At 46.0% G+C, this 26,196-nt stretch overlaps 2 protein-coding genes and 1 non-coding gene across 10 annotated transcripts in view; all 3 read left to right on the top strand.

Annotated features, from left to right (window-relative positions):
* Positions 1 to 1,945: 1,945 nt before the first annotated feature.
* Camlg (calcium modulating ligand) lies at positions 1,946 to 13,218 on the top strand. Of its 4 annotated transcripts, none has more exons than XM_063276772.1 (4): positions 2,356 to 2,627; positions 4,145 to 4,608; positions 6,256 to 6,361; positions 7,776 to 7,841. In XM_063276772.1, the coding sequence occupies exons 1-4, from the start codon at positions 2,462 to 2,464 to the stop codon at positions 7,838 to 7,840; spliced, it is 801 nt and encodes a 266-aa protein (XP_063132842.1). In that variant the 5' UTR covers positions 2,356 to 2,461; the 3' UTR covers position 7,841. The 4 variants fall into 4 exon arrangements, with proteins under 4 accessions (XP_006253721.1, XP_063132842.1, NP_001385655.1 ...); NM_001398726.1 differs by lacking the exon at positions 6,256 to 6,361 and adding an exon at positions 12,622 to 13,218 and having other exon boundaries at positions 2,378 to 2,627; NM_053334.2 differs by lacking the exon at positions 6,256 to 6,361 and adding an exon at positions 12,622 to 13,216 and having other exon boundaries at positions 2,390 to 2,627; positions 4,148 to 4,608.
* Positions 13,219 to 17,380: 4,162 nt separating this feature from the next.
* Positions 17,381 to 26,196, top strand: part of Ddx46 (DEAD-box helicase 46) — a 46,469-nt gene continuing 37,653 nt past the window's right edge. For 3 of the 5 annotated variants that reach the window (XR_010058808.1, XM_063276055.1, XM_063276054.1), the window contains exons 1-3: positions 17,381 to 17,652; positions 21,551 to 21,739; positions 23,293 to 23,436. Coding sequence is in view for 4 of the 5 variants with exons in the window: in XM_063276055.1 (XP_063132125.1) it covers positions 17,636 to 17,652; positions 21,551 to 21,739; positions 23,293 to 23,436 (350 nt within the window). In the remaining variant the exon portion in view is untranslated. 5 annotated transcript variants of the gene reach the window in all.
* Positions 20,249 to 20,323, top strand: Trnas-aga29 (transfer RNA serine (anticodon AGA) 29). Its single transcript has one exon. It is a non-coding gene; the product is annotated as a tRNA-Ser (tRNA).

Genomic DNA, 26,196 nt, shown 5'->3' with positions numbered 1-26,196 from the left:
AGATTACCTACCTGCCCCTTCCTTCCCAGGCTTGAGATTAAAGGCATGCACCATCATACCAGGCAAATTATGGCTGGTAATCTGTTGGTGTAGAACAAAATTCTGCAGGAAGGCAGCAAGTTCCATTTTAGTAGACGCCTCCTGTCTACTGATGGAATGCATCAACTGTATCATCTCCTAGTGTGCGCATGAGTGTGCTGTTGCCCATCCAATGGAAGCCTGATGTGCTTCCCTGACAAACACTGCCGTACCTAATGGCTTTCATTAGTTTACTGTCTCTACTCTTAGCCTGCATGACCGACCCATGCTATACCACCCCTTTCAAATCAGTATGATCACGACGCTCAGCCTTGACCCCTTACCTGTTTTTTTTTTTTTTTTTTTTTTTTTTGAGCTGGGGACCGAACCCAGGGCCTCGAGCTTGCTAGGCAAGCGCTCTACCGCTGAGCTAAATCCCCAACCCCGTTTTTTGTTTGTTTGTTTGTTTATTTTGTTTATATGAGCACACTATAGCTTTCAGACACACCAGAAGAGGGCATCAGATCTCATTACAGATGGTTTCGAGCCACATGTGGCTGGCTGGGAATTGAACTCAGGACCTCTGGAAGAGCAGTCAGTGCCCTTAACCGCTGAGCCATCTCTCCAGCCCATAACTTTCAGATTTATCAGTTACCAATTTTTTGCTTTTTGTTGTTGTTGTTGCTGCTGTTGAATTTTTAAAATTACTTATTATTTATTTTATGCATATGGGTATTTTGCCTGCATACGGGTATTTTGCCTGCATACGGGTATTTTGACTGCATACAGGAAGCTCTACACGCATGCATTACCTGCAGTGGTCAGGAGAGGGCACTGGATCCTGTGGAAACAGAGTTACAGACGGTGTTAGCTGCCCTGTGGGTAATGGGAATAGAAGTTAGGTATTCTGGAAGAGCGCCCAGTGCTCAACAGCTGAGCCTTTTTTTTCCCTTTTTTTCCCCAGCCCCATTGTTGCTGACTTTTGAGACAGTGTCTCGCCATACATCCCTGGCTGCCCTAGAATTCACTAAGTAGATCACGCCAGCAGGAATTTATACGAATATGCCAGCCTCTGTCTCCCTGTTACTGGGTTTCAAAGCTTTTGGTTAAGCCTATACTCCCAGGCATGACTTTCTATTGCGTTTATCAATTTTTCTGTTTAAATTGTCCCATCCTTCGGTAGTAGGAGCCAGTTAGGCTCCCTGGTCACACTGATATCTGATAACTTCCTTGTGTGTTGATATGAAATAAGTCTTTGAGATAGCAAGAAAATCTAAGTAAACAATATGGTGTGTGTGTGTGTGTGTGTGTGTGTAACTTTTATTTTTATCCTATTTTATTGAGGCAGAGTCACACTGTAGAATCTGCTACAAAAAAAAAAAAAAAAAAAAAAAAAAAAGAAGAAAGACAAGTGCCTGCTATTGCAACCTCCATTTTGCTTCCTGCACGAGTGTAAAATGAGCCTGCTCCTTACTGGCATTTCACCCACCAGGCAGGGTGTGGGCTGTCTTCACACAGGAGAAAACAGAGGGCACTTGGTAGTGAGATGCGGTTTATTCAAAGGGTCAGAGATCTGAGAACAAGGTTATACTCCTTGGAAAAACGATTTAACACTCCATGTCAAAAGGGCAGTTTCACAGGGAATGAAACAGTTAATTTTAACTGCTCAAAGTTTGCATTTCCCCGAATACAAATCTGGCTAGTATTGAACGGTTTTAAGTCTGCACTCTTCAGCACCTGAACTGGAGAGCGAACTCAGAACGAACGAGCTATTAACAATATACCTATGCAGAGCAACTTAGAACAAACTACTGGTGCATACTTCAGGCTCTTTTCTAATATAGAATACAAAGTCCTCTACACGGAGATTTAAGCACGCAACAGGGTTGCAAGAGTAGGGAGAAGGGAAGTAGGGAGTGTTGGCAATTTAGACGACAGGGGTACAGAAGAGACTAGGGAAATCTGGCGGAGTGCTGTAAAGAACTAGAATCACCACCGCCACCAAATCCCAGGGCCATGCTCCCTGAAAGCGTCGCACCCGCAATTACGTATCCCAGGAGCAAAGAGACGTTGACTGGTAAAAAGCTCCTGCCGCTGCAACCTCCATTTTGCTTCCTGGCAGAGAATAAAATGGACCTATTCCTCACTGGCATTTCACCCATCAGGAGGGTGTGGTCTCTTCACCTTCGAGAGCAGCTGAGAGGTAAACCTGGTGGTGAAAAACCTCAGCACTGCGAGCCAACTTGGAAGGGAGAACCCTTAAACCTGGCCTGCCCTCACTGAACATGGCGGCAGAGCCTCGTGCAGGCCTTCGGCGCATGCTCACTCCTCAGTCCCCGCCTTCTAGGGGCGGGACTACAGTGGGAGTGGGACCGAACTCTGAGGCCCTGCCTGAAGTCATCCTCGCCTTTACTGTCACCCTGAACCAGGCAGTAGAGAAAGCATGGAGCCGATGCCTTCGGCCACCGACGGCGGGGACAGGTCCGCGACGCCCTCGGGCCTGTCGGCTTCTCAGCGTCGAGCAGAGCTGCGGAGGAGGAAGCTGCTCATGAACTCCGAGCAACGCATCAACCGGATCATGGGCTTTCACAGGCCCGGGAGCGGCGCGGGTGAGAGCTTCGGTTTCCCCGTCTCCCGCCTACCTCTTTGAAAATTCAAGATCCTTCCGTCCCCTCAACTTCCAATCCATTTGACCCCAAAATGCACTCTGACCCAACTCTGTCCCCGCCCCCTAGGTGACGACCCATATTATATTGTCGCTTAGCCCCAGGATGTTCCTTGTTGCTTCCAATTTTCTTGGATCCTCGCCCTGAGATTGTCTCCACCCTGGCCACAAAGCCTTCGTTCCGGAATCTGTGTGTACGGTTATCTGAGACAGCACCTATATTCCTGATTACTCGCCTTTCTTGAAGGCTGCGCATTTTATCCCCATTCTCATTCCATTGCGCCCCCAGGGAGATTTTCATATCCGCTCCAAATGCTTTTCCTTCCAGTTAATCCCCTGACCTAGCTTTTGCCTTTTGCTTTGTAACTCTCGTCCACCACATCAGTCGTTACTCAATTATTGGCTGGTCCGTCCATTGTGGATCAGAGACCCTATGGTCCTATCTTGGTGGCTGTGCTCGGTGCCTTCAACATTGTTACAGGTCTTCGAGGAGAGGGAATACATATGTGCGAGCATTCTTTATAGACCTTCCCGAAAGTTGTGATGCCCCCGCTGAGATTTCCTTTCATTAGCAGAGGTACATCACATTTTAATAACTGCATTTACCCTAAGAAAACTCATCTTTCATGCAATGCAACCTCGTGTTTTCTTATGAACACAATTGAATACAATTATGCTTGACTTCTTTAAGTTTCAGTTTGGGTGTTTCCTTTAGTAATTGGCTTTTTAGTCACTGTTTGCAAGCGTGGTAGAACTCAAGTATTTCTATGAGGCGTTAGAGATGTAGTTCTGAACTTCTAGACAATAGAAATGAGATGTGTGGGTACCACTTTCGAATCATCTGAAACAGTACAGGAAATATTTTTTGTAGTGATCAGTCTGAAGATAGTCTTAAAGTATTGGTGTTTCTCGAGTCCCTTTCCTATTCTGTTCTTTTGCTCTGCAAATTTTTATCACTTTTAGAGTTCTCTCTTTAAAAACTAGAACAGCATCCTAAAAGTGCCAGCTCATGGCTACCCAGGGGATGGCCACCGTGGTTATAGGCACGCCACACCCTGTGCTCACAGCTCTCCCGACTCAGAAATGTAATTGTAAAATAGAAACCTTAAGAGACTTTAATGATTTTGTATTTTTATCAGTATCAGCTAGTGGGAGAAATTGAGGCATATCTCTGGGTATTTTTTTCTGGGAAAGAATTGTTCTTTATTTCTTGGGACAGCCTGTGCTTGATTTGCTTGTTTACTTAGAAGTGGTAGTTTCTGTCCTCAGCGTTTGAACTTCCCTCTGCCAGCCTGCCTTTTTGTGGCGGCCTATTTGAAGGTGGTAGGCGAAAGAGCTAGTTCTGTTTTCTGCATCAGTCTCTATCCTGACTCAGAGACCTAGTTCTAGCAGCAGTGGGAGCGTTTAAGATGTTCGTGGGTATGTAATACACAGAGCTCTTTTTTTTTTTCCCTCCCTCAGAAGAAGAAAATCAAACAAAGTCAAAGCCACTGGACAGTGACATACTGAATCCCCTCGGCGTTCCTTCCGTTTCCAAGAGGGTAGTGCTTGGCGATTCAGTCGATGGAGGAGTAACTGACTACCAGCCCAGTGGTGGCGCCGACATCAGGGGAGCCCAGCTGGGAGACAAACTGGACTCATTCATTAAAGCACCAGAGTGCAGTAGCAAGGATGGAGTTGAGCTTCGGCAGCGGAACAGAGGTGACCTGACGGCAGACTCGGCCCCGAGGGGTTCTCACCACGGCCTAGAACAGTACCTCTCCAGATTCGAAGAAGCAATGAAGTTGCGCAAACAGCTGATCAGCGAGAAGCCCAGCCAGGAAGATGGACGGACGACGGAAGAGTTTGACTCTTTTCGAATATTTCGACTGGTGGGGTGCGCCCTGCTTGCTCTTGTTGTCCGAGCTTTTGTTTGCAAATATTTGGTAAGCCAAGAGCTGCAAGCGATCAGCTAGGAAAACGCAAGTCAAGGTGCCGTGCTAGGGATTTCTTGTCAGCATTACCGGATCTATCCGGCTGCTTGAACGTGTGTTATACGTTCTGTTATTTGTCCCAGTTACAGAATGAGAGCCTATTCGTAGTAATAACTAATGTCTGTAGCACTTTATGTGCTCGTCTTATATTAATTCACTTAAACTCCATCTTTAGGAGCCATGTGTTGTTTGAACCCTCGAAAACTCAGATGAATTCTCTTACCCAAGGTCACAACAGCCGCTGACAGGTGGGGTGAAACCCAGGCAGTTTCGTCCCAGAACCGAAAGTCCAGATGCCTATATGTACTGTGTATTAGCAAGTGATTTCCCAAGTGGTTTGAGATGTTGAAATGTGCTTCTTGCGGTCCTGTGTATAGGCAATAGTCTACCGTTCAGAGATCGATTCTGCAATGCATAATGTAGTAGCATCCTAGCAACAGTGCATTGTGGGACACAGACGAGTGCAGAAAGGCACAGTCTATATAATTCAGTGTCTTGGCTAGAACTTTTCTTTTTAAAGATTTATTTATTATATATAAGTACACTGTCACCATCTTCAGACACACCAGAAGAGGGCATCAGATCCCATTACAGATGGTTGTGAGCCACCATGTGGTTTCTGGGATTTGAACTCAGGACCTCCGGAAGAGCAATTAGTGCTCTTAACCACCGAGCCATCTCTCCAGCCCTAGAACTTTTTTTCAAAAGATTTATTATTAATGTATTTCTGTGTTCTGTCTACATGTGTGTATGTATGTGTACCATGTGCATGCCTGGTATCTACCGAGGCCAGAAAAGGGTGTCAGGTCCTCTGGAAATGGACTCGCAGGCAGCTGTGAGCTGCCATGCGGGTGCTGGGAACTGAACTCCAGCACTGTTACCCACCCAGCCCCTGCCCCAGCCTCCCAGTGTCTTGATTTGAAGTAGGTCCATTCAGTAGTCATTTTAAGAATGCTTACTGTGTATTGGGTACGGCCATAAGATTTTCATACATCATTAGGCAAAGCAGGTTTTTTTTTTTTTTCTTTTTTCTTTTTTTCGGAGCTGGGGACCGAACCCAGGGTCTTGCGCTTTCTAGGCAAGCGCTCTACCACTGAGCTAAATCCCCAGCCCCATTAGGCAAAGCAGGTTTTAAAATCCGCTTTTGCAGCGAGGCACGGCAGCTCACACCTTTAGTCATCGCTCTTGGGAGGCGAAGGCAAGCAGAGCTCTGAATTCAAGGCCAGCCTGGTCTACAGAGTGAGTTCAGGACAGCCAGAGCTACACAGAGAAACTGTCTCAAAAAAACAAAACAAAACAACAACAATAACAGCAAACCTGCTTTTATGCAAATTTTTTTTTTTTTTTTTTTTGAGCTGAGGACCGAACCCAGGGCCTTGCGCTTGCTAGGCAAGTGCTCTACCGCTGAGCTAAATCCCCAACCCCTGCAATTATTTTCTTAAATAGAATCTGTTCAGCAGATTTGATTGTCTCCCCTGATGGTAAATTGTCAACACACCAGAGACCAGATGATTTTAGTACATGAGCCAAGAGCTGCTTTTACCTAAGGGCTCTGTGCTATCATGACTCAAAAGCTATACCTGTTTTCTTTTTAAATAGATTTGTTTATCGTGTGTGTGTGAGTGTTTTGCTGTATACTCCGTATGTGCTGAGTACCTGCCCATTCAGAAGAGGGTGACAGAGCTCTGTGGAACCAGAGTTATAGGTAATTGTGAGCCACCATGTGGGCCCTGGGAATTCTTCTGCAAGAGCAAGAAGTGTTCTTCCCACTGCACCATCTGTCCAGCCCCTATGCCTTGTTTCTATGTAAGGATTTGCTGTTGGTGTTCTGGCTTTTGGGTTTTATTCGTATCAGATAGTCAGTGGTTTGTTTCTTGCCCCTGCCATACAACAATGTTTGTTCCTTTGCCCGTTGGGAACCTTTTACATCTTAGAAGTAATTATGTGGACTAAGTGCCATATTGATCTTTTTCCTTTTGTTGACGATAAGATGTCAAGCTGCCTTATTATTATTATTATTATTATTATTATTTATATTGGTGTTCTCCTTTTTGTACCTCTGTGTGAGGCTGTCAGATCCTCTAGAACTGGAATTACAGACAGTTGTGAACTGCCATGTGGGTGCTGAGATTTGAACCTGGGTCCTTTGAAACTGCTCTTAACCACTGAGTCGTCTCTCCAGCCCCCGCCCTACTCTGTTTTAAAAAGTTGTGTGTGTCAACTCTGCCCCCAACTCGGAGGGCTCTGTGGCTTTCAGTCAATTGTCAGTCTCCTCCAGCGGAGAGAGATGTTACTGCACCACTTAATACTCTAAAAGGTAAGTTTTGGACTGTGGATGGTAGGGTAGCCTGTAATTCTAGAACTCTGAAGGCTGAGGTCGTAGGATCATGATGAGTTCAAGGCCAGCCTCTACATCCATGGTTCTCAACCTTCCTGATGGTGCAACCCTTTAACACAGTTCCTCATATTATGGTGACCCAAACCATAACATTATTTCCGTTGCTACTTCCTTACTGCAATTTTGCTGCTGTCGTGAGTCGTAATATAAATATGTGTGTTTCCTGAAGGTCTTAGGTGACCCCTGTGAAAGGATCGTTTGGACCCTGAGGGGCTCGCAGTGTACATGTTGAGAACTGCCGCTCTACATGATAAGATCCCGTCTCATAAAAAGAGAACAAAATTTTTTTTTCTTTTCCTTTTTTTCGGAGCTGGGGACCAAACCTAGGGCCTTGCGCTTGCTAGGCGAGAACAAAATTTTGTATGAGAGAACACATTTGGGAGGGAGCGCACTGAAAAATGACATGACTTGGTGTGTTTTATGGTTAGAGAATCAGACCTTAAAAAACAACAACAAACAAACAAACAAAAAAAACAGTAACAGGGTTGGGGATTTAGCTCAGTCCTGGGTTCAGTCCCCAGCTCTGAAAAAAAAAATAAACCAAAAACCAGAGAATCAGACCTTGTCGTTACCTTTACTTTTCTACAGAAATAAGAATGCTTTTAGCTGTTGCATTGAATGTTTTCCTGTCCTGTTTTGCTTTTATAGCCTTTGCTAAGTTGACTTATTATGATATGAGTAATCTACTGGAAATACTTAATTTTATTTTCTATCTTCACAGTCTATATTCGCTCCATTTCTTACTTTGCAACTTGCGTACATGGGACTGTACAAATATTTTCCTAAGGTAAATTTACGTCTTTTCTTAATTACGATGTATTTAGGCTGACTCGTGACTCAGTGATTGTCAACAACTTAATTTGTGTGTGTGTGCATATTTGTGTATGTGCAGGATATGTGAGTGTGGACGCGCTTTTGTGGAGGTCAGAGGACAGCTTTCCAGAGGTGGTTTTCTCACGCCTTGGCTTCTAGGGATCAAACTCGGGTTGTCAAGCTTGCAAGCAGGCACTCTTAGCTGCTGAGCCACCCTCATGGTTCCTGACTCACTCATTTAAAAAAAAAAAAAAAAAGAACTTAAGGGCCGGGAAGGTACCTCAGTGCTTAAGAATACTTACTGCTCCAGAGGACCCCACATCAGGGGATTCACAACTGCCTGCAATTTCAGCTACAGCTACAGTGGGATCTAACTCCCCGCACTCCTGTGCGCATGCCTGCACAGATACACATAATTAAAAAATAAAATAATTTTTTTTTGTTCTTTTTTTTTTTTTTTTTTTTTTTTCGGAACTGGGGACCGAACCCAGGGCCTTGCGCTTCCTAGGCAAGCGCTCTACCACTGAGCTAAATCCCCAACCCCCATTTGTTACTCTTGATCTGAGTTAGTGCTTTAGGGTCAGGACCAACAAAATGGCTCCTTTGAAGGTAAGGAAGATTTCCACCATACCTGGCCTGAGCATGATCGCTAGGACTTGCATTGGGGAGCAGAGAATGGCCTGTGCAAGATGCCTTCTGATCTTCACACCTATACTCAGTCAATTAATAAGTCTAACACAAGCGTTCAAAGTGGTGATCTTCAGGTTCACCAGAAAATTGAATAATTCGTTCTGTGGCTAAGAAATTAATTTTAAAACAAATCGGATTATTTACTGAACCCAGTTTTGGACCCATGCTAGGCTAGCCGTTCACGTTAATGTTAAGAATGAGAAACATTTGACAGTCACTCAGCGGATTGATGCTGACAGCTGATGTTTTCCTAGTCTGCTTGACCACAGGCAGATGCATCTTCTCACTGAGCTGGGCTCGCAGGATGTCCTTGTAGGTCAGGCCAAGTGGTGCTTGCAGGTAATTCTAGTATTCAGACGGTAAAGTCAGAGGAGTGTGCATTTGAAGCCAGCCCGGGCTGTGCGGTGAGGCCCCACCTCAAAAACATAAGTAAAAATGGCATGGTCTGTGTGATCGAATGCGTCAGAGCCCTGATACATGGCTCAGGTAGGCCTAGAATTCTATTCTCCTGGCCTAGCTAGCTCCCTGGGGTTCCTGGCCAATGCTACCACACCCAGCATTTGATCAAAGTTTGTGTCAAGCTTTTGTGCTGAAAAATGACTGTGTTGGGTGGGGAGGGGACGGTTTTACATCAAACCCAGGATAACACATTCCAGGCAAATACTTTGCCCATGAAGTTATTTCACAGGAGGAGGGTTTGGTAAACAAGACAGCTGGGCTGGAGAAATGGCTCAATGGTTAAGAACCTGGCTGCTCTCCCAGAGATCCTTGTAGGATTCAATTTTCAACATCTACATGGCAGCTCAAAACTGTCTATGGGATCCGATGCCCTCTTTAGTCTATACCCTCTTTCGGTGTGTAGATAGTAAAATAATTAAATCTTCTTTTGTTTCTTTGTTTGATGTTTCTTTGAGACAGTAGCCCCTGGCTAACGTGGAACTCCTTCTGTAGACCAGGCTGGCCTCAAACTCAAAGATCCACCTACTTCTGGCTAGGAGTAAAATAAAATCATGGGCCACCACCACCACCTGGCAAATAAATAAACTGTAAAAGAGAGAAGGAAGATCTGTTGCAGTTCGGGGACGATAGGGTGAGAGCTGAGGAAACCATATGTAGATGTGTGTTTAAGGAAAATAAGAGTCTTAGACTATAAAAGCTCACTTTGGATCAAATATTCCTTACTCGGGGCTTCTAGGTGAGAAAATACAGGTTCACGGGTTGAATAAGGGTTTGGTTTCTTTCTTGGCTGAGGGTTGGACCTGAAACCATACTCTCTGAGACTCTGCTTCTGAGCCCCTGTGCATTTTGTAAGCCATCATTCTGCATGACGTTTTTGAGATTATTCCATACTTGAAGTTGTATCTGTAGCTCGTTGTCCTCTGTGTTTTCAAAGATTAATTGTGGTGTGTGTGTGTGTGTGTGTGTGTGTGTGTGTGTGTGTGTGTGTGTTTGTGCTTGTGCACACAAATGCAAGCAAGTGTGATTGTGCCAGGAGAGGACATCAAGTTCTCTGGAGCTAGAATTATAGGTAGTCGTGAGCCACCCAGCGCGCATACTGGTAACTGAACTCAGGTCCTCTGCCAGAGCAGTAACAGCTCTGAACACTGGGCTGTCTCTGCAGCCCCGAGCTGAGCAGTACTTTATTGTTTGAATGATTGATTGACTGACTGATTGATTTATTCACTCTCCTGTCGATAGGGAATCTCCATACTTGGTGAATTATGACTAAAACCGCTAAGAATATTCTTTTGTTTTGTTTGTTTGTTTTGAGATGATGTCTTTGTGTAGTTCACATTGTCCTAGAACTTACTCTGTAGACCAGGCTAGCCTAGAACTCAGAGATTTACCTGCCTTTGCCTCCCAAGTGCCATTATTAAAGGAATATGCTGCCCAAATCCAGCAAGAATATTCTAGTATGAGTCTTTATGTGGACATAAGCTTTCATTACTTTTCTTTTTAAAGATTTATTTTATGTACATGAGTACACTGTGGCTGTCTTCAGACACACCAGAAGAGGGTATCAGATCCCATTACAGATGCTCGTGGGCCATGTGGTTGCTGGGAATTGAACTCAGGACCAGTGGAAGAGCATCCAGTGCTCTTAGCCACCTTTCCAGCCCAAGTTTTACTTTCTATTGGTTAACTATATAGCTTTTTATGTATTTAAAATTGCTGAGTTATCAGTAGGTATTTAGTGACACTAAATACATTTTAGAGATCACCTTTTAATTCCTTTAAAAAACTGAGTCTGGGGCTGGAGAGACGACTCCGTGTTAAGCATAATGGTTCTGTAACGCCAGTTCCAGGCGTCGGATGTCCTCTTCTATGTCTGCAGGCACCAGGTATACATGCGGTGAGTGAACACACGTGCAGGCAAGCACCCATGCACATGAAGTAAAGATAATTTTACAAAAAGGAGACGAATGGCTGGTGGTGGTAGCCCACCCCTTTAATCCCAGTACTCCAAGGCAGAGGCAGGCAGATCTTTGAGCTCAAGGCCCCCCCTGGTCTCCAGAGTGAGTTCAGGGACAGCCAGGACTATACAGAGAAACCCTGCCTCAAAAACTTAAGGGGGGCTGGGGATTTAGCTCAGTGGTAGAGCGCTTACCTAGGAAGCGCAAGGCCCTAGGTTCGGTCCCCAGCTCCGGAAAAAAAAAGAACCAAAAAAAAAACAAAAAAAAAACAAAAAAATTTAAGGGGTTGGGGATTTAGCTCAGTGGTAGAGCGCTTGCCTAGCAAGTGCAAGGCCCTGGGTTTGGTCCCCAGCTCTAAAAAAAACAAAAAAAACCAAAAAAACAATCTTCCCTAGATCTTTTCTTGGGACTGGAGAGATGGCTCAGCGGTTAAGAGCACTGACTGTTCTTCCGGAGGTCCTGAGTTCAAATCACAGCAACCACATGGTGGCTCACAACCATCTGTAATGAGATCTGATGCCCTCTTCTGGTGTGTCTGACGACAGCTACAGTGTACTCATATATAATAAATGATTAAGTCTTTAAAAAAAAAAAAACTTAAGAGAGCCTAGTGTTGGGGGATCTCACTCTAGCACGATTGAAGCTCTGAGGCTGAGCCTGAGCACCACGTGGATCTGAGCTCAGCGGCTCGGGCCTGTGGTCCCAGCCACTGGGAAGGGAAGCAGAAGGATCAGTGAATCTTAGATGTGTAGCAAGTTTGAAGCCAGTCTGGGATCCTGTGACTCTGCCTATTTTAAAATGAGACCAGAAAGTTATGAAAGAAATGTTCTCTTCCTCTAGAAGTGTTCTGAACCGTTCAGTGACGTTCCATCGAACATATAACCAGGGTATGTTTTTTTGCACAGCGGTCAGGGTCCTGTAGGATTTCCCTGGGGTTTTGTTTGCAATGACCCATTCTCCAGCACACCTAGATTCTTCCGCTTCTGGCTTTTCATTGTCATGAGACTCAGCTTATGACAGAGTTCTCCTCTGCCTCTGAGAGGTTGCTGCTCATCTGTGAAGGCTTCTTTTCTCTCCCCTCTGAAAGTCTTCCTTACACATTTCTGTGTGTGGTGGTATAGTGGGCAACAGAACTGCCAGACCCCTTCCTTGTGCCTTATTTATGTAAGACACCAGAGCAGTCTCTCCGCCATTAGGATTCCTGTGCCACACACTACCATTCCATACACGTGTCCAGTCTTATTTCCCTCAATTTTTACCGTGGTCATTATAGATCTCTAAAGTCGTTACCTGTGTCTTGCTTCTAAAAGGGCACAGTTAATAATTAATTATTTAGGGACTCTCTGCAGGGCCCTGGCTGTCATAGATAACACTAGGAGAGCAGACTGACCTTGAACTCACAGAGGTCTGACTGTTTCTACCTCCCAAATGCTGGGTGGGACTAAAGATGTGACCCATCACAGCCAGCCAGGGTGACATAGTTACAAAACTTCTGCTGGCTGTCATGTCCCCTGTTGCCCAGTAAGTCTCAGATTCACCTGTCCGGCTCAGTGAGCCTCCGCACGTCAGTAGCCGGTTTAGAACTGAGGAGCGTTCCCATCTGTCATGTCCGCCGGGAGCAAACGGCTAACTCTCCTTTTCTCTGCACAGGGTGAGAAGAAGGTAAAGACGACAGTGCTGACCGCCGCACTGTTGCTGTCCGGGATTCCGGCTGAGGTGATAAACCGGTCCATGGACACCTATAGCAAGATGGGTGAGGTCTTCACGGACCTCTGCGTCTACTTCTTCACCTTCATATTCTGCCACGAAGTGCTTGAGTACTGGGGTCCGGAAGTGCCCTGAAACCTGAGGAACTTGGAAGTTTACGAGTGAAAACTACTTCCCTTCTACACTGCAGTGTCTCTAAAGGGGGCAAATCGGTTTATAACTTCATCAAATTCTTTGGCTTTACAGAAAACCCAGTTAATCGTTTCCCCGATTTAAAAGGGTTGAATTTCTATCAGTCCAGGTCTGAGTTACCACATAGGGTAACAATGGCATTAACAATTTTTCTTGTTTAATTAGAAGTCCAGCCTTACACCTCTCCCCTAATGTCTGAGATTTGTGACCCCCCTTACAGGCCCAGGCTGGTACTTGTAAGGGACCAGACGGACAGGTCTCAGCTGGCCTAAAGGCCTAAACCTTGTATTTGTGTCATTCCTTCCTGAGAAATGAAACCATCCTAAAAATAAAGCAAATGGAACTGAATTGTCTAATAGTAAGTCTGCCCGTTTTATTTAATTTTTTTTAAATGTATCCTTCTTGAGTCCATGTACAAATATTCAAAGGGAGAAAAGGCTGAAGTTCACACATGTGGCAGTAGTGGAGTTCAGTGACAGTGGTGGAGCTCAGTGACAGTGGTGGAGCTCAGTGACAGTGACATTGGTGGAGCTCAGTGACGGTGATGGTGGTAGAGCTCAGTGACAGTGACAGTGGTGGAGCTCAGTGACAGGGCCCTTGCCAACATCGAATCTCTGACATTGGAGTGGTGGGGAATTGCCCAAGTGACTGTAAAAGGTATTTATACAGTTTTTAAAATGTCGATATTCTGTGCATCTTGTATTCATCTCTCTTGTTTAGATTTACTTATTTTTATGTGTATGAGCGACTGCCTGCATTTGCCTGTGCATATCGGGTTCTTGCAGAGGCACGAAGAGGGCATCAAATGAATCCCCTGGAGTTGTCAACAGTCGTGAGCTGCCCTGTCGGGGTTGGGGACTGAATTGAAGTCCTCTGCAAGAGCTCTTAACTGTGCAGCTACCTCTCCAGTATATTACACACACAAAAAAATATTGTGCTTTCTCTATTCACCGTGGTAGTTGGGCATTTTTTCTTATACGTTTTCACAAGAATGTTTTTGTTTGCCCTGACTTGTCGTGCTGCAACTAAACTCAGACCTGTGCACACCAGCTCGGTGCTCTGTTAGATTTATTAATTTTTTTGTGTGTTTTGCCTGCGTGTATGGGTGTGTACCCTATGTGTGCTTGGTGCCTAGGGAGGTGAGAAGAGAGCATTAGATCCCTGGAACCTGAGTTATGGATGGCTGTGAACCACCATGTCTGTAATGGGAATTGGACCCAGGTCTTCTGCAGGAGCAACAAGCGCTCTACCACTGAGCTAAATCCCCAACCCCGCAGAGTATCTTTTAAAAGCACACTCAAACAGAAATGTTAAATTCAGATTAATATAGGCAAGCTATAGAATAGCATAAACACTTTACATTAGTGAGTGTATTAGTGTCTTGTGTATTAATGAGACTTATAAAAGAAAGTTTTTCTTTTTTTTTTTTTTTTGGTTCTTCAAGATGAGGAACCTCTGTGTAGCCGTGGCTATCCTAGAACTTGCTCTGTAGACCATCCTGGCCTTGAACTCACAGAGATCCACCTGCCTCTGCCTCCTGAGTGCTGGGATCAAAGGAGTGCACGCTACCGTCAATCTGGCCTTACATGTAATTCTAAGAAATACTCAAGGTGTGTTAGTTTTAAGAGTGAAAGAAAGATCGTTAATGTCACACATGCACACGTGTGGTTCCACGTGTGTGTATTTCCTCTGTCAGGCTGTCCAGATGCTGCTGCACACCAGGCTGGAGGGATGAAGCCAGAGGGGTCTGCAGGAGTGCTGCTCTCCTGAGCTCTTTTAGACATTGTCCAAGGGGCTGGAGAGACGGTTCAGTGGTTAGAGCACTGACTGTTCTTCCAGAGGTCCTGAGTTCAATTCCCAGCAACCACATGGTGGCTCACCACCATCTGTAATGGAATCTGATGCCCTCTTCTGGTGTGTCTGAAGACAGCGATAGTGTACTCATATAAATAAATAAATCTTTAGACATTATTCAATAAGATGGCTCTCTTAGATGATCCTCAGTGAGGCAGCTTGTGTGCATGCATTTGATTCACCCAGAATAAACAATTATTTGCCCTGAAAAACAGGCTAAGACTGCTTTATTGGAACAGCGAGTGACCCCATCCTTCCTACACGATAGAACACATATTCACAGAACATTTCTGTATTTTGAAAGAAACCAAAATTCGCACTACAAAGAATGGCTCCGCCCTACCCTGCCCAGTTAGCTTCACCTGCAGAAATAGTATGATCGGTATGGAAAACATCCCACCCTGCTCCCAGTCAAACCACAAAATCAGCTGTAACTTCCTGCTAGCCATCTGTGCATGCATCTATACACCTGTCCCCCCAGCCTGAGCTCCTTGGGGCAAATCCAACCAGCAAACAGCAGAAGCAGTGGTTGCCACCCACTCTCAGGTCTCTGACATTAGTATCATCTCAAGTCCCTAGAATTCTAGAGGTAAACTACCTTGAGCTGGCAGGATTGCACTCCTGACAGACCACGTGACAAGTCATAGCTGCTGTGGACAGTTTGAAGCAGCCCCATGACTTAGGGTTTTTATTGCAGTGAAGACCATGACCAAGGCAACTCTTATAAAGTAGGACATGTTTAAAAAAGATTTACTTAATATATGAGTGCTCTGTCTGCAATGTATACCTGCATGCTAGAAGAGGGCATCAGATCCTAGTATGGTTGGGAGCTGCTGGGAATTGAACTCAGGACCTCTGGAAGAGCAAACGGTGCTCTTACCTGCTGAATCATCTCTCCAACCCAAAGGACAACATTTAGTTGGGGCTGGCTTAGTTTTAGAAGTTATCGTCACGGCAGGAAGCATGGCAACATCCAGGCAGACATGGTGTTGGAGGAGCCAAGAGTTCTACATCTTGATCTGAAGGCAGCCAGGAGAAAGCTGGCTTCAACAGGCAGCCAGGAGGAGAGTCTCTCACAATGGGCAGAACTTGAGCAAAGGGCTTTTTTTTTTTTTTTTTTCCCGGAGCTGGGGACCGAACCCAGGGCCTTGCGCTTCCTAGGTAAGCGGAGCAAAGGGCTTTAAATCTGACCCCAACAGTGACTTCTTCCAAAAGGGCCACACCTTCTTCAACACTGTTGCAACCTCTCTGGGCCAAGCATATTCAAACCACCACACCGGGTTTTAAAAGAAACCAAGGGGTTGGGGATTTAGCTCAGTGGTAGAGCGCTTGCCTAGGAAGCGCAAGGCCCTGGGTTCGGTCCCCAGCTCCAAAAAAAAAAAGAAACCAAATCCCATTACAGAAGTCCCATGCTGCTGGGATGGGGGCTGGTTATTAAATGAATTTAATGACCCTCTGGTCTGGAAAAACTTGTCTGGAGACAGCTGAAAGGACAGGGAAGGAAAGGACAAAGTAGATACTGACTTCACCTGCCGGGGGGGGGGGGGGGGGGCGATGCAGGGCCTCACGCAGTCCACTGTCTTCTTCCAGAATGCATTGTCTGTTCTCTTTCTGTTTTTTGTTTTTGTTTTTGTTTTTGTTTTTTTTTTAATAGTTACTCAGTAGTTTCCTGTATTAGGCCAGATTGGTTTTCATGAAAACAGCACGTTCTTCTGGGAAGGCACAGATGCTTCTCTTTTCAGCAGTCATTTAGTTCTTTGTAGTTTTGGGGGATCCCTGTAGGCAGGGAATCTATTTGATCTGGCTGGGTGACTGTGTTTTGTTATAAGAAAGTCAAGTCATCTTTAATCTGATTGGTGAATTGATTGTGTTTGTACCTGTTGGAACCCGTTGGGAGGGCTTACGTAGATTCTTTGTTCCGGTCTAGGGGTAAGTTCAGTAACTTATTTAAAGACCGGTCAAAATGTGAATATGAAGAGAATACGCAGAGAAGGAGTGATTCAGACCAAGAGCCAGAGCAGGAGGGAAGCCCGTGCTTTTGTCTGGTCCCTGTATCTTTGGACTCCATCTCCTGAGCGGTTGAATTGGACCATGTATTTCCTACCCCCCCCCCCAAAGTTTCCCAGTGTTAAGAACTGTTATAGTGTCGTTTTGCTCTTCTGTAGATTCTAAATCTTCACATCTCATCTTGAGGAGTCTTCCCTTTTCAGTGTGGCTCTCCCCTCCTTGTGTTTTTTTTTGTTTGTTTGTTTTTTTTTTTTTTTTTCCTTTTCCGGAGCTGAGGCCCGAACCCAGGGCCTTGCGCTTGCTAGGCAAGCGCTCTACCACTGAGCTAAATCCCCAACCCCCCCCCCCCGCCCCCTCTTTGTGTTTTTAAGTCTTTTCGAAGCTCCCAGGATCTTGCATACAAATGTAGAAATAAGTGACTAAGTAAGTACAGAGTATATAGGGAGACAGTTGAAGCGTTATTTAATGCAGGTTAAGGCAAACATACACACTTCCTGGGAGAGCCTGAGGCTGCATAGGTTTCCTCAGTGGTCTGCAGCGAAGAAGACCCTTACAAGGCTGACCTGGCTGAGGTCACACTCCATAGCACCAATGAGCGCTGCGGGTTGCGCTGGGAAACCAGGCTGCCGCGGTAGGCGCAGCCCGCGCCGCGCGGCCTCCAGCCGGTTGGTGGCGCTGTGGGGAAGCAGCCGCTTCCTTCCGCTGGCCTCTTCCTTCCGCGCCCGGCGCCAGCACATCCTGTTTTCGTTGGCCACGCTCTGATGGCGGTCACTGCTGGAGCTTTGGCCATTTCGTAGGGCCGGTCCTCGCTCGGTACTGTGAGGACTTGGTGCCTCCCTCCTTTGTCCTCTTCACCGGTCTGCGCATCGTCCCCAAGGGCGCAGGCCTTCCGCTGGCTGGCAGCATGGGCAGGGAGTCTCGGTGAGTCCGCGGGCGAGCGGCTTCTTGGTCTCGGAGGGGAGCGGTGGAGGTGGCGGCGCGGCGAGTGCGGGGCGACCGCGCGTGTGGCCGCTGAGCATCTGGTCGCCTGGACTGCGAGGAGGCGAGGACCGCAGATTCCCGTCGACTTGCAACCACCGGTTCGAGCCCTGAGCGGGAACAGACCCGCTCATCTCACCCCGCCCCTCCACGGTGCCTCCAGCCTTATCCTCTCCAGTTAACCCTGACCCGGTTCACTCTGTTTCTGCGTCGCTTTCACTACCCTAACCCTAACCCTAGTTTACTTTGGTGCGCGCGAGGTCTTCTCTCCCTAAGTCATTTAAAAGCACGTGCGGGCATTTTTTTACGCACCTGCTATAAATGCAGGACTGGCTTTTATTGGATTACAGCAACCTGTTTCGTGAACATTTACTTCGCTGGTAGATTTCCTTACTTTGTTGCCTACTTCTTTGTGAAACGGTTCCCGCGGGCACCGTACGGTGTCTTCAAAACTTTAGGTGTTAATAACAGGTTCAGGACCTTGAGGCTGATGATACTATCATCATCATTATTTTGAAAGATGAGATGACAGGTATGTATGTAGCCAGTCTGAAAGATGCTATGGTTCAGTGTGTAGGGAGAATGAAAAGTTTACGTTGCTTTTACTGCTAACAGCACTTTACTGGGTTATAACTTAGGTTCAGGGAAATGAGCAAAGTGTGAGTGGAGCGTCTTGAAAGTTTGCAAATATAAAAAGCCTGGAGGATCATCCGGTTAAAGGGTGTATCACCGTGAATACAGTTCATGTGATAGTCTTGTGAATCTCCCAAAGGCCATTGTTCTTCATCTGGCTGTCCAGACCTGAGATCTGGAGGCAATGTTTGGCTCGTTCTCCCTCTGTTTCTAGTTAGATTCTGTACTGTTTCCCCATTCCTGAAGTCTTTTGACTTAAAGGTGGTGCTTAATGCTAATTGTTCAGGTAGCTTCAATTTGATTCCTTCCTGATCTTGCCATTACAATTATGATATATATATATATTTTTTTTTTTTGGTTCTTTTTTTTTTCGGAGCTGGGGACCGAACTCAGGGCCTTGCGCTTCCTAGGTAAGCGCTCTACCACTGAGCTAAATCCCCAGCCCCAATTATGATATATTTTAAGATTTATTTATTTATTATATATAAGTACACTGTAGCTGCCTTCAGACACACCAGAAGAGGGACTCACATCTCATTACAGATGGTTGTGGGCCAGCCATGTTGTGGGAATTTGAACTCAGGACCTCTGGAAGAGCAGTCAGTGCTTTTTTTTTTTTCCGGAGCTGGGGACAGAACCCAGGGCCTTGCGCTTGCTAGGCAAGCGCTCTACCACTGAGCTAAATCCCCAACCCTCAGTCAGTGCTCTTAACCACTGAGCCATCTCTCCAGTCCTAATTATTTATATTTGTGTTGCTGAAACCAAAGTGACATTTCAGACCTTGCCATTTTTTGACTTAGTGTCTATTGGATCCTGTTACTTTCAAGATGAAATTCAAACTCCTCAGATCTTTCCCAAGAAGGACTCTTTTACCCATTTACCTGTATACTGTTGTCTCCCTGGGGTGTCTGGCTTCTCTGTTCTTGGTTTTTTCAGGGAAGAGTGAAAGGCTCAGAGGTAAGAAAAAAGCCTTTTTTTTTTTTTTTTTTAAGATTTATTTTATTTATAAGTGAGTACACTGTAGTTGGTCTTCATACACTTCCGATGGTTGTGAGCCACCATGTGGTTGCTGGGAATTGAACTCAGGACCTCTGGAAGAGCAGTCGGTGCTCTTAACCACTGAGCCATCTCTCCAGCCCCAAGAAAAAAGCCTTTAGTCTCCGTTCATCCAGAGCTTTCATGGGGAATAGAATGAGGTAGATCATGATCAGAAAGTGAATGGAGGCTGGGGATTTAGCTCAGTGGTAGAGCGCTTACCTAGGAAGCGCGCAAGGCCCTGGGTTCGGTCCCCAGCTCCGAAAAAAAAAAAAGAACCAAAAAAAAAAAAAAAGAAAGTGAATGGATTGTTGCTTCCTAGTAATGGTGACCTTCAGTGGTGGTGAGGAAGGCTGCTGCGAGCTGATCTCAGGGCCTCACACATTCAGAACATGTGCTGGACTATAGCCTCTCCGTTCAGCACAGTCTCCCTTTCCTGCTTATTCTGGTCACACGTGCAGACCTCCAGTCCTTCTCTCTTACCCTCAGACTTGACATTTAATTCATAATTATTTGAGTCCACGCTAGTGTTTTGGGCTACTGTGCTGTATTCTTGTTGCAGATCTTGATATTTCTCAGCATCTTCACTTGCTATTCCCACCTATTCGGCCACATTCCTCCTAAGCCGGATGCTTGCTTTAGTTTCATGTTTTCTCTCCTGTTGCCTCCTTTGTCTGATTTGTTCTTTGTTGCTAGCAACAAAACAGTACTTTTTCATTCATTTAAACTTTTGTTAGTTATAGGCTGTCTTAGTCAAGGCTGACTTTGAACTGCCAGTTGCCCTGCCTTCACCTCTGAGTGCTGGCATTGCAGCCCTGACTCTTGAGTGATAACTTTAAAAATAGGCATGCTTAAAATTCTCCCAGTAGGGGTTGGGGATTTAGCTCAGTGGTAGAGCGCTTGCCTAGAAAGCGCAAGGCCCTGGGTTCGATCCCCAGCTCCGAAAAAAAGAAAAAAGAAAAAAAAATTCTCCCAGTAACTTTTCCTTTTTTTGCTATGTATTGTAAGAATATTTACTCATGGGACTGGAGAGGTGGCTCAGTGGTAGAAAGCACTGGGTTGGGCTGGAGAGATGGCTCAGTGGTTAAGAACACCCGACTGTTCTTCCAGAGGTCATGAGTTCAATTCCCAGTAACCACATGGTGGCTCACAACCATCTGTAAAGAGATCCGATGCCCTCTTCTGGTGTATCTGAAGACAGCTACAGTGTACTTATATATAATAAATAAAATAAATCTTAAAAAAAAAAAAGAAAGCACTGGGTTTGCACCAAAGGATCCAGGTTTACTTCCTAGCACCCACATGGCTCCTTTTCTGGTTCCATAGGTACTTGCATACAAGGGATGCCCATGTGCATACAAACAAATTCACACACACACACACACACACACACACACACACACACACACACTCTGGAATTCCTATTCTTTTTTTTTTTTTTTTTTTTTTTTTTTTCCGGAGCTGGGGATTGAACCCAGGGCCTTGCGCTTACTAGGCAAGCGCTCTACCACTGAGCCAAATCCCCAACCCCCACACACGTACTCTGGTGTATACATATACACATAAATTAATTAAAGTGTTTAGAGATGGAAACATGCTGGTCTTAACCGTCTTGATATAAGTGATCTTTCCTCAGTAGCTGAGACATCTTAATAATATTACAGGTGTCTGCCGTCATGTGTGGCCCAATACTTACTCAGAGTAAAAACAGTCATTGTAAGACCCTGGGAGGTTCTCCATATTTGAGTATTTTGCTATTTCTCTGATCTTGTCTAATGGCACTCTCTTGAGTCCCTTTCCCTCCCCCCTCCCCACCCGGCTGGCCTTGAACTCAGAGAGCTGCTTGCTTCTGTCTCCTGTGTGCTAGGATTGAGTCATGTGCCACACCCCTGGCCCACTGTCTAGCTTGTTTAACTGTCTTTCTTGCTATTCCTTCTTGTACCTCTGGTCCAGATTCCTTCCCACGAGTTTACTCCTGTGCCTTTTGCCTGGAAGGTCTCCCAGTCTGGCCTCAAGCCCATGGTGATCCTCCTGCCTCAGCCTCGCATGAGTCGCCATGCCTGATTCCTGCTTTCCTTTCCAGTCTGTACACGTACAGCAAGAGTTCATTTTCTCCTAATTAAATCATCTTTTCTGTATTTGCTGAGTTTTCTTGGGTTTGATATTGTTCTAGCCATTACCGAAAACGGTCAGCATCTCGAGGTCGCTCTGGAAGTCGGTCTAGGAGTCGCTCACCCTCTGACAAAAGAAGCAAACGTGGAGATGACAGGCGTTCCAGGAGTAGAGACAGAGACAGAAGGAGAGAGAGGTCTCGGAGCAGGGACAAAAGGAGATCTCGGTCACGGGACAGGAAACGCCTGAGGTAAGACGTCCAGTTCTGCAGAACCGGTAACACTGGGCATTCCCGGACAAATTGGTCTTCTCCAAAGCTGTGTTCTGGTTTGGAAGTTAGTGGCTCATTTGTGGGCCTTCTGCTATTTTCTCAGTTCTTTATTAGACCCAGGACTTGTGTATAAAGAGAGTCTTAAGCCATATCTTTAAGCTCAGACACTTTAGATTGTGGTTTTTGTAATCCAGAGAGAACCTTGAGGTCCCCGAGAGATTAAGGTAATATGCTCTGCTCGTGGAGGTTTTGCTTCTACCCAAGAGGGCCAGCCCTGTGTGAAGGGAAGCCACTACAGCAGACACTGGGAAGAGATGGGAAGAGCCCCTGCGGGCCCTCTCCGATGTTTTAAGCTCGTTTAATGACTGTTCTTGTGAAAAACACTCTGAACGTTTTTATTTCACATTTACTCACATATTTACTGACACTAACGTCAATAGTTACAACCTTTCTCAGTGACAGTGTCTTCAAAAACAGAAAGCTTGACGGCGTTAAAGTGTGACTTTGTCTTAAGAGGTTGGAAGGTGAGAATACTGTGGTCTTAATGCCTGACAGTCTGAGAAGCAGTTACCTGTGACATTGTAGAGTGTGGGCGAGTTCACCTTCCTGTTACAGGTCCCTCAGACAGCTTCTTAACAAGTAACAAATGCATAATCCCCAACCCTCTGCCCCCACCCTTGGTTTCTTTGTGCAGCCCTGGCTGTCCTGGAACTTGATCTGTAGACCAGACTGGCCTGGAACTCACAGAGATCCATCCTCCTGCCTTTGTTGCACAGCCACCACCTCCCTCCCCGCCCCCTGCTGATCTTTGACTTTTTTAAAAGACTTATGTGTTATATATGAGTACACTGTAGCTGTCCTTAGACCCACCAGAAGAGGGCATCAGATCTCATTACAGATGGTTGTGAGCCACCATGTGGTTGCTGGGAATTGAACTCAGGACCTCAGTCAGTTAGTGCTCTTAACCACTGATCCATATCTCTCCAGCCCAATTTTTGACTTTTTATGTGAGAATAAATTTGCAGATTTTAGGTCAAGGATTTCTAGGCTGGGTGTGCTTGCACATGCTTCTAATCCCAGCACTAGGGAGTCAGAGGCTGGTGGATCTCTGTATTCAAGACAGTGAGACTCAAAACAACGCAAAAACAAGACTGGAGATTACATAGTGAATTCTTCATAGCAGCGCAAGGGAAGAAGCGTCACCGTTAGTCATAAGAGTCTGCCCATTTCCTTCATAGGCTCAGGCTTCCCTGGCCAAGACGAGGAGCGTGAGTAGCTCAGCCAATGCTCCAGGGGGGAGCTGCAGCCCTGGCTGTGGGCTGGGTGACATGTAAAGTGCCTACCACAGCCTGCTGTGCCCTCCCGGGTCTATCTGTTTGTTGGACTTGTTTCCCACTCAGCCGACCTGGTAGCTAAGTGAGGCTCTGCCTCAATAGTGCACGTGATTGGGAGCCCCTTTCTGGCTGGGACGGTCACGGTCTGAAATGGTGAGTATCTTTGGCCACAAAATAAAAGAAAGGTCTTCTTTCCAGACGTTCCAGAAGTAGAGAGCGTGACAGAAGCCGAGAGCGAAGAAGATCTCGAAGCCGGGATAGAAGGCGCTCAAGGAGTCGGAGCCGGGGCAGGCGGTCCCGGTCTTCCAGTCCTGGCAGCAAAAGCAAGAAAGCTGAGAACAGGTAAGGCTGTCAGCTTCCTCCCCTCCGCCTCTGTTTTCTGCCTTTGAATGCATCCTTATCGGCACTCGCTGTGAATGCTGGCAGAATGTTTGTTAGTTATGGGGCTTACACTTCAGTTGAGAGTAGTGGGTTCTATTGGTTTTACGTACTACACTGTGCCCTTATTTAATATTTACTAACGGGCAGAGCTTCTGTTAGCATCGTGTGGGGCCATGACTATTGTTGTAGGCACGCTGGTCGCTGTGCTAGGCAAGCCCTTGGGCGTAGGTGCCAATGGAGACAGGAGGCCTCAGGTCCCTTGGAGCTGGAGGTACAGGAATTCTTTTTTTTGAAAGATTTATTTTATTTATATGAGTACACTGTCTCTCTCTTCAGACACACCAGAAGGGGGCATCAGATCCCATTACAGATGGTTATGAGCCACCATGGGTTGCTGGGAATTGAACTCAGGACCTCTGGAAGAGCAGTCAGTGCTCTTAACTGCTGAGCCATCTCTCCAGCCCAGGGATTCTTTTTTTTTTTTTTTTTTTTTTTTTGGTTCTTTTTTTTCGGAGCTGGGGACCGAACCCAGGGCCTTGTGCTTCCTAGGTAAGCGCTCTACCACTGAGCTAAATCCCCAGCCCCCAGCCCAGGGATTCTTATTTATTAGTTATGGGGCTTATGATTCACTTAGAAACTCGCAGATTCTATTGCTCTCATACTCTGCGCTGTACCCTTATTTAATGTAGATAGTTAAGGGCCAGAGCTTTTGTAAGCATCTTCTTTTGTGGTGTTGTGCGCCATCTGCTGGAGGTTCTGGGAACCGAACTCCTTTGCCAGAGAGCAGTATGTGATCTAACCATCAGTCAGCCGTGCGCCCCAACAATGGCTTCTTTACTTTTATGTGTGCCCTTTGGAGTTGCTACTTGGGAAAGCGTGGCCTTCACTGGTGTGAGTTTGTTGTGTGTCTCTTATGATGCTCTTGTCAGGTCAGCGAGTTTGCTCTCCAGTCTTCTACCACCTGGTAACAGTGCTCACTGAAACCACGAATGTGATTATGTTGACTCTCACCTCTTTCCTGTTCCTGTTTTACTCAGTGTTGGCACCTCTCCAGTGTTGTTTTCCTTTGTAAGTTGTACTCGTATCTTACCAAGGCCAGTGTATAATACTGTTGGGATTTCTTGACAATAAGCCTGGGTCCTAGCACTTAGGAAGCAGAGGCAGGTGGATCTCTGGGTTTGATGCCAGCCTGGTCTACACAGTTAGAATATTCCAGGACAGCCAGGGCTCTGCAGAGAAAACCTAGCTTAAACTAAACAAAACAGCAACAAAACCAAGAAGAGGGAGAGAAAGCAAGCAAGATGGAACCACAAAAAACTGGATTTATCTCTCTGTCTGTGTGGGGATGTTCTGCCTGCATATGTCTGCATGCCGTGTGCATGTCTGCTGCCCTGGATTTCAGAAGAGGTGGAGCCCCTAAAACAGGAGCCACAGTGGGTTGTGCCTCTGTGTTGGTGCTGGGACTTGCACCAGAAGGAGCGATTGGTGCTTTCACCGCTGCGCTGTCTCTGTCGTTTTCTCACGGAGAGCCATTCAGAGTAGTACTCCATTCACTTGCCTACCTCTGTTTCATTGTTTGAGATAGGATCTTGCTGTGCTGGTCTGGTTCCCTCAGGAGCTATCTGTCCTCTGCCTCCCGAGTGTCACTTTGTTAGCGCTCTGCCCCTGGATGAAGCCACTGCCATAATGCCGGTGACCATTCCTGTGCACATGCCCCAGCATACCTGTGCGTGAGCGTTCCCAGGCAGTACATGTGGTGGAGACTGCAGCCCTGACTGGGTGATGGCAGCAGGTTCCTCTCCGGGGGGTTTGCACCTCTACCCCAGCACAGCATGCGAGAGAAGAGAGTTCTCTCGCTCCCTGCCTTCCCAGTGTCTAGACTTGCTGGTCTTTTATGTTTGTGTCAGTTGGTTAGATATGCAATTATATTGTAGATTTTTTATTTTAAGAATTGGGAAGAATTGGGGCTGGGGATTTAGCTCAGTGGTAGAGCGCTTACCTAGGAAGTGCAAGGCCCTGGGTTCGGTCCCCAGGTCCGAAAAAAAGAACCCCCCCCCCCAAAAAAAAAAAGAATTGGGAAGAATTTCATTACAGAGAAAAGGTAAGAATTCAAGAGCTGATTTTTGGCTTCTTGAGGTGAGGGGCTTACTGTGGCTTTAATGTGCATTTCTTTGATTGCTAGTGAAATTATTCATTATTTGGGTTTCTTTTCTGAAGAACATGTTCATAGCTCATTAAAAAATTTATTTTTATTTAAAATTTTTTTATGAATGCAGTGTTCTCACACACACACACACACACACACACACACACACACACACACACGTATCACGTGAGCATTGTGCTGAGGTCAGAAGAGGGCATCAGATCTCTGCACCTGGAATTATCCGTGACGTGGGTGCTGGGAGCCGAGCCGAGGCTTTCTGTAAGAGCAGTCTGTGCCTTTGACGACCCTGACCCTCTCTCCCAGGCTGTGTACCTTTTTATTTTTCCTTCTTTCTTTTGGACTGTTTCTCTTAGAAAATTGTTTTAGACTTGTACTGGTTGAATACCTAGCACTAAGTGAGATAAGAAGTGTTTTTAGTTTATGGCTTGTGTGTTTTGTCACATATGAATGTGTAATGACAGCTATCATGGCAGTGACATCCCCGTCTAGCCACAGAGGCTATTTTTATGAACATGTTATGCATATTTAACCTGAAAGTAGGGTTTCTGTTTGGT

Source organism: Rattus norvegicus, chromosome 17, assembly GCF_036323735.1.
Source record: "Rattus norvegicus strain BN/NHsdMcwi chromosome 17, GRCr8, whole genome shotgun sequence".
Classification (NCBI taxonomy): domain Eukaryota; kingdom Metazoa; phylum Chordata; class Mammalia; order Rodentia; family Muridae; genus Rattus; species Rattus norvegicus.
Note: the sequence above shows the minus strand (reverse complement) of the source record. Positions and strands in the feature narration are given on the sequence as shown.

Coding starts and splice junctions, on each gene's coding strand:
- Camlg (NM_001398726.1), top strand. CDS start 2,462: ATGGAGCCGATGCCTTCGGCCACCGACGGCGGGGACAGGTCCGCGACG. Junction 2,628..4,144: donor CAGGCCCGGGAGCGGCGCGG/GTGAGAGCTTCG, acceptor TCCCTCCCTCAG/AAGAAGAAAATCAAACAAAG. Junction 4,609..7,775: donor CTTTTGTTTGCAAATATTTG/GTAAGCCAAGAG, acceptor CTATCTTCACAG/TCTATATTCGCTCCATTTCT.